A 15,122-nucleotide genomic window follows, 5' to 3' on the forward strand; every position below is an offset into this window, starting at 1 on the left:
TGCACTGGTGTTCGGGAAAAGAAACCATTTGATTTCAAAAGGTATTATAGTTCCATGCTATAATGAAAAAGAAATGTTGTATGCTGCGAGTTGAACAATATTTTTGTTCTTTTTTGAGTACTTTTGAGTACTCAGTTGGGACAAAATTAAGGTTTATTTTAAAATGCAGCAGAGAGCTGAGTTTCTTAATAAGAAATTTCATTTCAATTTTGAGCAGTTTTTTTCCCCTGAGGCAGAGTTATATGAAATGTCATGCAAGAGATGACCCTATAGAATTGAAAAAGGGCTGGCTGCCACACTTCCTTTTTTTGCAGTGAAGATGGTTGGCAGTGCAGATTTAATTCTGGAATCCTTATTTTGGGTTGTAAAATATATAGCGTCAGTCTATAAAAGGGTCTATAAAAATCTATAAAAGGATCGCGTTCTGAAACAGAAGCTAAAACCAGCATCATGTAATTGATCAATGAAAATTTTCTCTTTTGCTTTGCATCTACAATACAGTAAATGTGTTTAATGTGTTAATGTGATGTGGCTCCCTGAACGATAAAGAGAGAGAAGAAAAGTGAATCTTAAATAGACACTGCAGATGATAACAAAGAGTTTCTTGATGTGAAACTAACCATGTGACATTTAGCAGGGAAAATGCACAGTTTTGTAATTCGCATTTCTAATTGTAATAACAGGAGCTGTCCTGTGTTTTCAGAGTCACACTTGCAGTATACATTTCTTTACTGGTTTAGTGGTATAACACACTTCCAGTTTTTATGATAAAGCAGTCTGATCCACTTTTTAAGCTAGCTAAGAGCATTCTTCCTAATTATAAAATTCTAGCAGTATGGTCGTTACGGTAAGTCAAAGAATTGATTGTGATTGTAAAAAGTAATGTTTTCTGTTTTACTAAAAGGGAATCTTCAGCCAAAATGAAAGAAAAAGCTGGACCCCTAGCACATGAAACGGGGAAAGGCTATCTTTATAAAGTGGGTAGCAGCAAATTTATTTTCACATAAATTCCACTTGTGCACAACACGGTGGAATTTTTCCTTCTGAATGTTCATGGCTGTTCATGTACTGCAGAATCCTTTATTTTGTCCTCAGATATTTGATGGTAGTTTCTAAGATGCTTTGTACCATAGCGATGAAGGGAAAAGCCTATTGTAATCAAACTTTACGTTGTTGTTGCTGCTAATGTCTTTTCTAAAGATTGCAGTCACTTAGCCACTAACTGCCTTCTTAGAATAAGCCAATCTTTCCTTAACGTTTCTCACTTTGAGAAATACTGCATATTCTTTTGATTGCTTCGGCAAATATTCGGGCGTAGTTTGGATTTGCAGGGAAAAAAAATCCAGGTTGTTAAGCAAGCAACAGTTTCTAGGTATACCTTTGGCAGCGATGCTGAGTCTTGCTCATGTGAACATGCAGTTTTTATAGATAAAGAGCACGATGGAAAGCTTTTCAGGAAGGTTGCTGTTCCAAGCTAGCTCCAGAACAGAGCCAAGCGCTTTGAAGTGTTTCTGGGTGTAAACATCATACACATGCCACTGTTTTTCTCTTACCTGAGCTGCCTGGTGTGCTGTCTGGACATACCCATCTGGAACTAGCTCAGGACTGGGCAGTACTCATACCTTTGTATTCTGTTACTGCTATTTTGAACCAACACACTTTGCTTTTGAAGTTTACCCTAGCTAGTTTGGTCTTAAGGGATCCTGAGAGCAGGGAGGTTAGCATGTGCTGATTTATTTCTGCAATATCTGGAAAGGCAGGCTGTTCCTGTAGCTGAGGCTGGAGGTCTGCTTCCTGCTGCAGAACATTCTTTAAAAATTCAAAGAATTCTTTTACATGGGGTCAGTTAGGTTTCTGGGTTTTTCTTTCTTGCTGATTTTTTTCCTATTTATTTATGGAGCCTATTTTAGCAATAGCTTGGTTTACCCTCTTATCTTATCCTGTACTGATTAATTGCAGTAATTGACTTGTGAAAGTAATTGTGAAAGTCAATTACTTTTTTCAAGGCTTTTATATTATACCTAGGTCTCATCTAAAATACTTTTAAAACCACATAAGCTGTTGTATTTCTGTTCTAGTCAGAATCAGAGACAGCTTTATTGTGTAAAAATTCTTTTTATTTTAGTCCCAGAAGACATTTTTAAGACTTTGGAATGCAGGTTTGATATGATCGAGCAGAATTTGCCTCCAGAGAATATGAAAGACTAGTGGAAAAATCCATGTAGCAAATACAGGTAGACAAGTCCTTATGTGACATCTTGATCACATTAAAAGCTGAATTACTATTGCAATTCTAAGGAAAGTTATAGTAAACATTTCATACACACACACACACACACACACACACAGAATTTCTAGGTTGGAAGAGACCTCAAGATCATCGAGTCCAACCTCTGACCTAACGCTAACAGTCCCCACTAAACCATATCCCTAAGCTCTTCATCCAAACATTCCCCTTCCTGCTTTTTACAATAATCAATAGTTATTTATTAAGGTTATTCACAAAGCAGATTTCAGTTATAGTATATAGTACTTGTGGTGGGTTTTTTAAATAACATTTTAAATAATAAACTAGTGAGAATCAGCCTTTCTGACTGAGCAGCCTGAATCTGTTTTCCAAGGAAGACCTATTGAGGTTTTTTTCACGTGTGTGCTGATCAACAGAAAAGCACTTGGGAAATAGAAGGTCTGAGAGCAGCTTGTTGTCATCAAGACCATTCAGCCAGCCAGTATCTAACTTATGGACATCTCTGGAATTGGGTTTATGAGCTAAATAAATTATCCTGGCAGGCCATGCATGGACTGCTGGCAATAGTTCGAGCATCTCTTTACTAACAGTAAATACATTTAACTTGCTCTGGCTAATAAAAATAAGTTTCCAAAAATTCCTTTTGCAATTAGGTACTTCAAGGTTTAGATTATCTCCACAGCAAGTGCAAGATCATTCATACAGATATTAAGCCAGAAAACATTCTGATGTGTGTGGATGATGCCTATGTTCGTCGAATGGCTGCTGAAGCTACTGAGTGGCAGAAAGCTGGTGCTCCTCCTCCCTCTGGCTCAGCAGGTATGATAGTATGTTTAAATGCAATTCAGTAAATTTGTCTCTATAAATTTATGCTAACAATTTCATTTAATGAATATTAACGTTGTAAAGAATTGCATCTGAAAATGTACCTCTAGTTCATTCTTATTGATTCTCTGGAAAGCTAAAAAGGAGTGCTTTCTTCTCAGTTTTGCGTGTTCAGGTTTTTGGAGTCCCTGATTTATTGGAACAAAGACTCACTTTGCAACCTTTAATGAGGTTTATCTGCAGTGGAGCTTTGCATTTTTAACGATGACAATAATTAATAATCTTATCTAACTTACAAGTCTAGTTCTTTTAGAATTTCATCAGTGTACGTTTGAAACTACCTACCTTCTAGTTGGCTATAACTTTATTCTCAGAATGCAGTGACAAATATTATGGTCCATTTTTTCATTCTTGAGAACAGAATTTATTGTACCTGACTGAATTTGTGATCAGCTCTTATTTCTAGCTCTGTATGTGAAATACTTTGTTAAACTTGCCAAGAACTGTGAAGGGAACAGTATGTTACGTTCAGCTAGGAGAAACCAAAATAAAGGACCTCACAGCCATCGGTAAAGACAAACAAAAAGAAAACGTGGCTTTTCTAGTGATCTTTAGTGGCATGGTTGCCATTTATTTGGTAATCCAGCACATCAGCTGCAGGCAGTGGAGAAATAACAACTTTTAAAGATCTTTGTAATGTTGTTGGAAAATACATTATAGATTAAAATCATTGAGATATAGTAAAAATACCTTCTATATCAGGAACAATTGTGGTCAAAGCCATAATTTTTTCCACTGTAGCCAGTTATTTACAGACTTTTAAGATTTCCTAAAGCACTTTCTTTTCAACATCATTCGTTAGACTCTGTCTTTGACTGAATGGGATTTTTTTGTCGAGCTAAAAATGATTGTGCTGTTTCACAGTATTATATGTGTTAGATATGTTGACATGCAAAAATCTATCATTAATATATTGTATTGGATTTTACATACTGCGTGATCATATAGCTAAAGGCTGTGTGTTACTTGTGTGGGAAGGAACTTGATTTTGTTCGTGTAGCCTGATATTGCTTCCTGGCATTAAAATAAACACGATGTTAAGGAATACATTGATGAATTCTTATCACAGTTTGTTCTTAGCAAATTGCAATTAAATGTATGACTTTCCACACAGGAGCTGAAGATATGTTTTCTTTACAGCATTTCAAGTATAGGTTCTGCAAAATTGCACTTTTCAGAGAAGTGATGATACTCAAGTGTAAGAATTTTTTTGAAAACATTTCTCTTTCAGGGATGTACAAGCGTTGTTTTTTTTCCCCTGAACCTAGCAGCAGGAGCAGAATCTATTAGAGAACTCTCAACTGTCTCCATTTTTCACTTTGCATTTGTTAATTGCCATATGCCTGTGAGTCTGAAGAAGTTTGTGAGTGGTTCTCCTCCCCCTTTCAGTTCCACTTTCTCACTTTTACTTTGCTCCTGTTTCCCTTATTAATTTTGTGTGTGTGTGTGGCTTGTATTCTTTGTGCATTTTTGCAGTCATTACTGTAATCACATCAAACCTAGTTGTTGATGCTATCCACCTGAGACATGCGTAGGAAGAGGTACATGCTGGAGATGCTTTTTCTGTGGTGTAGAGCTTTTTGCCACAGGCACTTACTCATACTTACAATCCCATCAGCGTACTCCGCTTCAAAAGGCAAGAAATGTTGATATGTGACTTTCCTGTTCAGCGTGACACAGTAGTCATCTGTCTTGAGTCTCCCCGGACTATTTAAAAGCTATCTACACCTGATCAATCAGCTGACTGCAAACATTTCATTTGTGACTACAGTCAGCTAATGTTTTCTGACCACTCTACTGTTTCAGACTTCCCTTTTGGACTTTTGTTAACTTTTATTAACCAGCCTCAACAGAGTGAACAGCAATTAATGCTAGTTCCTTCCAATTCCAGATGCTCTAACGGTGACATCAAATGATTTCAGGCAGGAGGCACTTGTAAAGAGTGTAGGAAAAAAAAAAAGCTAAAAATACAATTTTTAATCATTGCTCTATAATTTAGTTCAGAATGTTTTCAGATAATTTCTACAACTTTCTGATTTTATAGAGTTGTTCTTGTAAAAATGTATATTGAAAATTGTTTTTTTCTTTCTAGTGAGTACAGCTCCACAACAAAAGCCTGTAAGTATTGATATATAATTTGAATTAACTATCTTATTTTCTGTGTTTCTGGTAGTATTAGTAACTATTAGACTTCTGGTAGTGTCTACCCTTTTTAAAGGCTTCCTTTGAATAAAGCTTTTATGTTTCAGAAAATGTTTTTATTTTAATGTCTTTGGCCTTACCAGTTTTCAGCACATTTCTCTGATGGAAATGCTCATAGACTTACAGTTCTGTAGCTGTGTCAGAGGAAGTTAAGTTACTCCATTTTCATCGCTCATGGAGTAATCCATTCAGTTCAAATCCTGACAGCAATGCATGCATGCACTAAATATCAGGCACTGCAGATAGCTTAAGGACTTCAAGGCCTTAATCAGCCAGGTCTTAAAAGGGAGGTTTTTTTTCATGAGGTTTCAAAGATCTTTTTGCCATACGCTTATAGCAAGGAACCACCGATAATACAGATGTTTAGTGGTACCTAAGGTCAAATCTGCTTTCTACATCTGTATGTACAAAACCTGTATATAACTTAAATAAGCATACAACATGTATGAAATTTAGTAGGATCATCAAATTAGCTAATTTTGACTGTAACATAGTTTGTTTTGAAGACAACAGAATTTACAGACAAACCTTTAAGAAAAGAGTATTTCTCTTTGTTGCCTGTAGTTTATTTTTGACTTGTATGAGGATTTCTTAGTGGTATCTGAATGATGAATGGAAATTGGATAGAGCTAATTTATCAAGGAGTAAAATTAGAAGTCAGAATTCAATTAAAATATAATAAATTGTTTCAGTCTTAGCTCAGATCTCTCGATATTTTTTTCTTTGTTGTTATACCTGGGGTTGCTAGTCCTTATGTTATATAAAATGTGAAACTTTTCATGATGGCCATCTGTTGTTTGTGATTCATATGTTTTGGACCAGAAAGGAAGAATAAAGCTGCTTTCCTTTTACAGGGAAAAAGCTGAACAGCACAGTGTTCATTTAAAATTCTTTACCATTTTCATTCTCTCTGGGTTTCTCGTATAATTTTTCTCTGCATACTTTCTCTGAGCATTTACCTGCATTGTACAGAGAGAGAGATCATGTATATAGCTTACAGCAGATAAACATATAAGATATATAAGATATAGCAGATGTGATAGCAGAATATCTTCCACGTACAATCATATCATCTGTTGATCTAGACTGAAGTTTAAAATTATTGTGCTAGTTGAGATTATAGGAATTTTACAGTGTCATCTTAGATGTATTTTGCTTTTATGTCTAGTAAACAACCATGTAAAAATATTTGTATAGCTATGTAAGATTTTGATAGATTTTTTTACTTCATGTAACCATGGTTAGACAAAGGTTTTTCATATATAAAATGGAAAAAAAAAAACAGTATATTTACTATATTAATTGACATCCAGTATTTTCAAATAAAAAGTATTTACACTGCATGTTTTTGGTCTAAAATGCCTTGAGAGGAATTGTTCAGGTTTTTTTTTTTTAATTTTATTTTGTTTTTATTAATATTGCAGGTTGGAAAAATATCCAAAAACAAAAAGAAAAAACTGAAGAAAAAACAGAAGAGGCAAGCAGAGCTGTTAGAAAAACGCCTGCAGGAAATAGAAGAACTAGAGCGAGAAGCTGAAAGGAAAAAAATAGAAGAAAACGTAACCTCAGCTGTACCATCAAATGAGCAAGAAGATGAGTACCACCCAGAGGTGAAACTAAAAACAGCTGATCTAGAAGAGGTTGTAGATGAAGAACCTGGAAATGATGATGGTTAGTGTCATCTGCTTTTATTGACCTAGAATTTACTGTTTCAGATGGGAAAGTAATTGCAGTATTGCATCTAACACATTGAACAGAGTTGCCAAACACAAATTCTTGTTTAATATTTGTGGTTTGGAGCATAATTGTTAGGGTTTAACTTGTTTTCTAGCTCCTGTGTTTTTTTGTCAGCTCTTTACAGTTCTGACAGAGATGTAATACTGTCTTTTTTTTTGGGTCTGTTTATACTGTGAATTTTCCTGCCTCTGTGATGAATCCCTGTTTGACATTGACAGAGTTGTAAATTTGTAGTGCTTGCTTTTAAAACCACTTATCTTCCATTCATAACATTCTTCTCTTCTGAATTGTTCCCTCGGTTATACTATCCTGAACCACTTCACATTGTTCTTTTTTGTTTGTTTTCCAGCAGCCCTATTAGATCCTTCTCTTGCCTTTGATTTAGATTTTAAACTCTTTGCATGTTCCAGTGATATTTAGAGTTGCCTTGTGTGCTATGTTGGAAGTCAAGTACTTCCTGAAGAGTTAAAAGTTAGGAATGCCTAATTTCAAAAGTATTTGTTGATATGTGATCTAAATGTTGCTCATTAAAATTTTTCAGGTGAGGCAGAAGATCAGGATGAAAAAGAAGACACAGAGAAAGAAAACACTGAAAAAGATGACGATGTTGAGCAGGAACTTGTCAACAATGACCCTACAGACCCTAAGTGGATAGAATCCCCCAAAACAAATGGCCATATTGTCAATGGCCCTTTCCTATTGGAACAACAGATTGAAGATGAAGACGAGGAAGAGGAAGAATGTCCAAATCCAGAGGAGTATAATCTTGATGAGCCAAATGCAAAAAGTGATTACTCTTATAGCAGCTCCTATGAACAGTTTAATGGTGAATTGCCAAATGGACGTCATAAAATTCCTGAGTCACAGTTCTCTGAATTTTCAGCTTCAGTGTTCTCTGGGGCTCTAGAGTCTGTAGCTTGTGGTTCTGCTGTTTCTGAAGGATCTACTGTAACTGAAAGAGAGGAGAGCAGCCCATCTCACGACAGGAGCAGAACAGTTTCAGCTTCAAGCACTGGAGACCTGCCTAAAAGTAAGTTTTCCTCTTGGTGGCATATACTGGGCCTGAAGTCTTTTGGAGCTGTAGGTCTGATTGTAGAATGAGTAACGGAAATGGAAAAAGCCTTATGTAAATGTTTTATCTCTGTTCAGTGAAGTTTGTATGCAAAATTTTACTCTTTTTTAAGTGTAAAATCCAGTACCATGCCTTACGGGTAGAGCATCACATACTTCTTTCAGTGGTGTGAAAGCACCTTTCAGTAATAAAGGGAGGTCTCTGTCACACCATTTCCCTTATTTTGATTGAAGAGTAGATCTGGAACTTCTCTGTGATGTTGTCTTTTCTTTACCTACAGCTGAAGTGTTTTAAACATTTTTAGTTTCTGGGTTAGTGCCAAACTTACTAATGTCCTGGCCTGCTCCCTGCTTGACTCTGAAGAGTACCCATTGAGAAGATGGTGCCCGTGTTGCCAGCCTCTGCAGTCAGAAGTGTGTGCAGGCTGCTCCTAAATATTTGCTTTCCTAGGCACTGCTCACACCTGGTCAGAATGTGGGATATGGGGTCAGATCAGCCATAGCTAGGACTGGATCACAGCTGTAGCCCACTACTGGAAACCCTTTTTTCATTGCTGACTGATTTAATCATCTTGGCTTTGTCTAACTCTGAACATTCTGATCATTGAATATTACGTCATGTGAATGTCCAATCCAAATGATCATTATTTTAAATTTAGAGTTTCATCTTAGAAGACTTCTGGAATTTAAAAAAAAAAAAAAAAAAAAAGGCAGTGCTGATGTCTAGAAATCAGGAGGAGACTTTTATGTTATTTTGGTCCCAAATGATTTTGGTGAATTTTGGCCTCCTGGGAACAAGTTTCAAGGAAAATAAACTCTGTTAGTTTTGAATGACTTTAAGAAATCAAAAAAAAAAAAATTGAAAAAAGTTTGGGTGGAATTGATGAAAGACTTTTGCCTAGTACCATGGGCTTTGATTACTTTTTAAAAAAAAAAAGTAGGGGGGGGAGGCAAGTGAATGTTATAGAAGGGCAGTGATTAAGTTATGAAAAATCTCTAACAGTCTCCTCAAAGGCAGTGGCTCAGCTGTAAGCATACTTTACATAAACTGGATGCTTTTTTGTGCATTCTGATCCGGGAGCTTGATAGATGCAGCTTGGAACACAGCACAAAAGCATTCTTGATCAATTTAAATAAATCTGCAGTCTTAAATTTTAAAAGCAAAGCAAAACTGTTTTTTTTTTCTGCTGTAGAACTTGTTTTAAGGGTAGTAGATCAGTTACTGTAGGTGAATTATGTGCACTGAGCAGTAGGAAAGAGAAAAGGAAGATGATGTTTGCCAGTAAGCATTATTCACACAGCTTAAGGCCAGAGGTGATTGTGAGATGATTTAACCTGGCTCCTTTTTTATAACAAGGCAATAATGCACCTATCTAATAAGCTCTGAAAGCTTTGTTTGGCTTAAAACATATTTTGGAAAAAAATAAAAATAAAAATAATGCTATTGATTTGGGCAAATTAAAAGACTAAAAAAAAAGTATGTTTGAAATTTTAGAAGAACTGTAACTAATTTGGATTTGTCCAGCTGCGGCTTTTAGCTTGTTCTATCTTTTATCAGTGATATTCAAAAGTTCTTCAAAATACACTATTTTCATTCATTAATAGTTCTTTTCAGTTTAAGACAGTTCTCAAGCTTTTTGGTAAATCTAAACAGGATTTATTTATTTATTTTTGTTGTCTCTGTAAGGCATGTTGCCAGCCCTCAACTCATGATGGCTTTTCTGTATTCAGCTTGGGTTTGGACATTTACATTTTGGCCACCAAAACTGCTAAAATCCAAAACTTCTGTCTATAAATCCTGTTTATAGAAGACATGGATGGTGAAATCTTGGTTTCTGTGCAAAGAGATGGATTTTTGCCATTGAATTAAATGGCTCCAGAGTATTACCCCATAGGCTTTATTTATAGTGTCAGTGACTAAATGATAAATATATGGGTTTCAACTTCAATAAAAAAAATATTGAGAGACTAAATCTGTAAGCGGATAGAAGAAAATGAGATAGCTCAGGAGAAGATCGCCAAGCCTGCGTGAACATTGTCCCAGATGAAGTTACTAAATTTAAACAGAGCTGTATGCAGAAGTACAGCAGAGTGTATTTCCCCATTTAAGACTCCAGAAGAGCATTTCACATGGTTTATTTTACAGTCTGACTAAATCAGGTAATCTGTAGGTAGGTAAGAAACATGAAATAAAATGCAATTGGGTAGAGCTGAATTTCTGCAGGAGGTCAAGACTCGGGCTAATAAATCCTCCAGGCTGTCTCCGTGTGCCCTGTTCCCCCTAAAGGCTCCTAGATGCTCCATAGCCTCTTCATGCTGCTGGCAGTGCATGGGCAGGAAAACTCTACTGCTGTTTTCCTGGGGTGCTGTGTAAAATCCTCCTGTTTCCCCAAAGCAAAGCTGCTACTGTCATCACAGGAGCAGCTTATCTCCCCAGCTGGAGAACCAGACCCACTTCATTCCTCCGTGATCTTATCTCCTCAGGAGCAGTTTACAGGCCTTGTGAGCAAAGGAAGGAGAGATCAGTAAATGCAGCCATAGCTCACTTCTTCCTCAGAAGGAGGATAAGCTTGATGTTACTAATCTTAACAGCACTTGTGGCTTTAAACAGTAATAAAAATGATGAAGGTACTTTTTCAGTATATTTTTAGTACCCTTTTCTGGTATGGACACAGACTGTTTGCTCCTCTCCATGTAGCTATTGCTATACATTCTTAAATAGCGTGGCCTCATCTTAATTTCTTCAGGATACTCGCCTCATTCAGCGCAGACAGATTTGCATTCAGTAGCTGAGCAACTATTTTTTTCAAGTTTTTATCTTTTTTCATCTTTTTTTTTTTTTTTTTTTTTTTTTTTTTTTTTTTTAGTTCGCACTGTGTGACCAAATGCTCTCAGGACAAATTTATCAATTTCCTCATGACTTCCCTCCTTGTTGCAGTGCTTGAATGTTTACTAAGTATATTGTGTGGTGTGACTGTGAGCAGAGGAGGTGATATTTCTCAGCTTTACGGAACTAGGACACACAGAAGTGAAAATTAGAAATGCTCACAAAGTTTGCGCTCAGGTTGAGCTCCATAGGACACTTCTTGAGAGTACTTGCTAAGAAGTACACTCCTGTTGACTTCAGTCAGCTGTGAATGATCAGCATTTGTCAAAATCAGAATGCAAGGTCTCATTCATCTCTCACAAAATACGGGACACTAACTCACTGAGTTCAGGAGAAAAACACGAAGGTGGAGGCACTTGCCTGTTACCGTGTTCCAGTCTCTGTTAAGGGAGGTTGAAGAATGCTTTTTTCTAACGCCATACTCAGATATCTTACTAACAAGGCATTTTTTCCCCCCTTTATTCTCCTGCTTTACTTACTGCAATAGTTCACCTTCAGTAAGAGGTATGGGAAGGATTTACTCAGCAATATCTTCTTTTTGCCAGGGTTACTGAGCTGAGAAAGGTCTTGTTAGTTGTTGAATAATGCATGTGATTGTGCTTAAAAAAACCATACTGCTATGCAGCATGCTCTTAAGGGAAGACTTTGAGTTAAGATTACTAATTCCTGACTTTTAAGTGCTGGAATGCAGCCTTAATATTCTCTATTCTTATATTTATATTATCATTATGCCCTATGTTGGTGCTTTGGTTGAAGTAGAGTTTTGGACTCCATTCCAGCTACTTTAGAGGATTGTTTTCTTGACATCACTGCCCTTCTGACCATTCAGTCCTGCCATCTTCTTTTCCATCCAGACATTATTCTCCCTGACTGCCCATTCAGATTTTTGTCCCAGTAGCTCAAGATCTTCATCTGATCCCAGTCATGCCTAACTCACACTGTTAGACTTCCTTCTCCTTTCTCTCCTTGTCTCACCTGTAGTGTATTTTCTTCTTCCAATTCTTACACCAGTTTAAGTGATCATTGTATTGGATCCCCAGATCCCTTTCTTATCTAGTAGATCTTCTACATCTTACCACCAGTTTCTTATGTAGCTTTTGATGAAGCAGCTGAGATAATTCCTCTGCTGCTGCCTCATTTTTGATACCTGGTTCTCTCCTCCACATTCAAATCAACCTGCTTGCTTTCCCATGCAATTTAGGAGCCAGTGAATGGTGGTATGCCAAAACAAACAAAAAAGCAGCAGTCCTGCAGTGTCAGGACCCTAACGTGTGCTAGGGTCTCCGGTGTCCCAGGAGCCTATAAAGGCCTGTAAACTGATTACAGTTCTGCCATTTCACTTTGAGTTGTGTTTAATGCAAACAGATCCTTCAGAGAACTTTGATTCAACGCTGAATGATCTGTGAAACGGATGACTGAAATTATACAGATTATATATATACATACATTATATTAATGGCTCTGAAATTATCCAGATTTTAGTATTTCTTTTTCCCAATGGGGCAAATTAAAACAAACAAAAAGAGGCAGAGACTGTATGTGCCTTAGTCGAGAATGGAAGTGCTAGATTTATTCTCTCAACCAAACTGTTCTAAGAATGTATCTTTTGTGTGGAGTTCTTGGAGTTTGAGTTTTAGCATGTCTGTTAGGGAAACATATGCACCATTTTTGCTTCGGAGCTTCTTCAGATACTTTAATAATAGCCACATGGCAATTTGCTGTAAAAACACAAACAATTTGCACTTGAAATGTGTAAGGATATTTAGAAATCAAGGTAAGAAATACTGTTTGCATTGCTTTAATTCCTCATAACATTAAGCAAATTATTGTGATGTCTTCAAGGTATTAGAAAACTGGATCAAGTGTCAAGGCAAGATTGCTTATGGAGAATGAAAAGTATGTTCTGAATACTAACTGGTTTGCATTTTGCTTGTGTTAGCAAAAACTCGTGCTGCTGACTTACTGGTGAATCCACTGGACCCAAGAAATGCAGATAAAATTAGAGTTAAAATTGCTGACCTGGGGAATGCCTGCTGGGTGGTAAGTATCAGGTCAGCTCTAGAGCCTTCCTACTTAGAACAAGCCTTTTTATTGCTCATTTTTCCTGTTAATGTGGTTCTTTCTGTTTTAGCATAAACACTTCACAGAAGACATCCAGACAAGACAATATAGATCCATAGAAGTTTTAATAGGAGCAGGTTACAGTACACCTGCTGATATCTGGAGTACCGCGTGTATGGTAAGAACAACACAATACGTATTCTAAAACCTCCTAAAAACCGTCGTTTATTTAGTGAGCGATCCTGATGAGGATGGTTCTGACATTTTGACACAAATATAATACCATAAATTACGTACTGTCAGATAGCTACTGATGATTGTTCCCCTTTATTTCAGTATTCTAAGCATTCTTAATCAACAGAAAATACTTTGGAGGAGGTTTCTAATTTTCATTTGATGCATCTTAAACCTGCAGTCCAAAATAAGCAAGTTTGAAGGAAAATATAGGTATATTTTAAATATTAAAATCTAATTGAAATTGTACGACCGCATGTTTCCCTCCTGTCTTAGAATCTGTGCAACCCTTTGCTGTGTTTCCATTCCTTTTTATTACATAAAGTAGCAAAACACTGAAATAATTTAAATTCTTGCCACCTTCAGTGAAAACATTCATCAGATTTGGTTTCCAAATCACATCTTTAGATTCTGAACTTGAAGAGAAGGAATTTAATTTATTAGTAAAATATATGGTAATGTTCTGTAGAATTAGTTTTAACACACAGTAAAACTGAAATGATATATTTTTATAGAGAGTAGGAAAAATGAAAATAACTTTTTGAAACATTGATTCTGTTTGCAGTCTCGCTTTGAGGACAAGCTACATGCATTTTCTCATTAAAGATAGTTTTGGAAATACATTTAGAAATACCTTTGTCTATTTTAAAAGTGAAAACTTATTCAAATCTTTATATTTTACAAATACATGTCTGAAAAGAGTAAGTGTGTGAAGAGGAGGAGAACACTTAAATACTAGACACAGTTTGCAGGCGTGGGTGATGAGAAGAATTGCAGAACTGAGAGGGAGAGGAGGAGGATTGAAAGGAACATAAAATCCTACAGATATTATAAGCTCAGCAAGCCATGTGTTGGAAGTAACTAACCCATAAGTAAATTTGCAAGTATGCTTTCTCTGGAGTTTAATACTAGTTTTTGCTTTAGTACACAGAAAAGAACATCCATTTCTAAATTTACTCTTCGATTATGAGGCAAAAGGTAGAATTTTTCGATTACATTGAAAATGAAGCATTGAAAATTTTCCACAGTTTTGATCCTGAATTCTGTGAACTCTTTAATGGGTCTTCTCTTAGCTATCTATAATATTACTGTAGGGACTTATCATTCCTTTTACCTGATATTCTGTTTACCTTAATTCAACCCGATTCCTTATTACGGTGTTGAATACTCTGTATTCTTCCTTCAAGGTTGTACTGATTCAGCCTGCATCCTGCTAATTGATACTTGGTGGGGGTTGTAAATGACTTTCTTGTTCCTTTTAAATAGAAAAGAGATCTTTGGAAGGACGCTAGCTACTGACATGATCTGTGAGTTCTTATCACACATTGTAAGAACTTTTATCCGATTTTAAATAGTTGTAGTGACTGGATGAGTGTTGAAAAACTACATTGTACAAGAGGAAATGAACGTATGAGCAAATACTGGGCTGTTTCACTCTGTGACAGTGATCCTGCCCCTTACACTTGAATTCTTTTTCACGTTATGTAGGCTGTATTGCTTTCTTCCTGTAGGTCCTTTCTTAAACTGACAAAAACAAAATCTAACAAATTGCTGCCACTTGGGGTATCTTAGTTCAGATTCACAGTTATGTATGGAATTTCATTATTTTTGTAAGAAAAATACAATTCTGGTTATTTCATATGTAAACTTTAAAGACAGTAAAGCACTTGAGGCAGAAACACTAGAGTTCTCTTCCATCTTCTGCCACAGACTTCGTATTTTTGCTCTTCAAAATACTGCAGAAACTTTACAGTCTTAAAGCACTGCTACACGATAGTTGAATTCAGTTATCTTCGC

The 15,122-nt window shown here is 36.2% G+C and overlaps 1 protein-coding gene across 8 annotated transcripts in view; it reads left to right on the forward strand.

Moving 5' to 3' along the window:
- Positions 1–15,122, forward strand: part of SRPK2 (SRSF protein kinase 2) — a 146,897-nt gene that overhangs the window by 117,702 nt on the left and 14,073 nt on the right. For all 8 annotated transcript variants that reach the window (XM_082766979.1, XM_082766982.1, XM_082766981.1 and 5 more), the window contains 6 exons: positions 2,902–3,067; positions 5,226–5,251; positions 6,760–7,006; positions 7,614–8,102; positions 12,970–13,070; positions 13,162–13,269. In XM_082766979.1, coding sequence (XP_082623105.1) covers positions 2,902–3,067; positions 5,226–5,251; positions 6,760–7,006; positions 7,614–8,102; positions 12,970–13,070; positions 13,162–13,269 — 1,137 coding nt within the window. The remainder of the gene's footprint in view (positions 1–2,901; positions 3,068–5,225; positions 5,252–6,759; positions 7,007–7,613; positions 8,103–12,969; positions 13,071–13,161; positions 13,270–15,122) is intronic.

This window comes from Aythya marila (genome assembly GCF_965140915.1).
Source record: "Aythya marila genome assembly, chromosome: 1".
NCBI classification, from domain to species: domain Eukaryota; kingdom Metazoa; phylum Chordata; class Aves; order Anseriformes; family Anatidae; genus Aythya; species Aythya marila.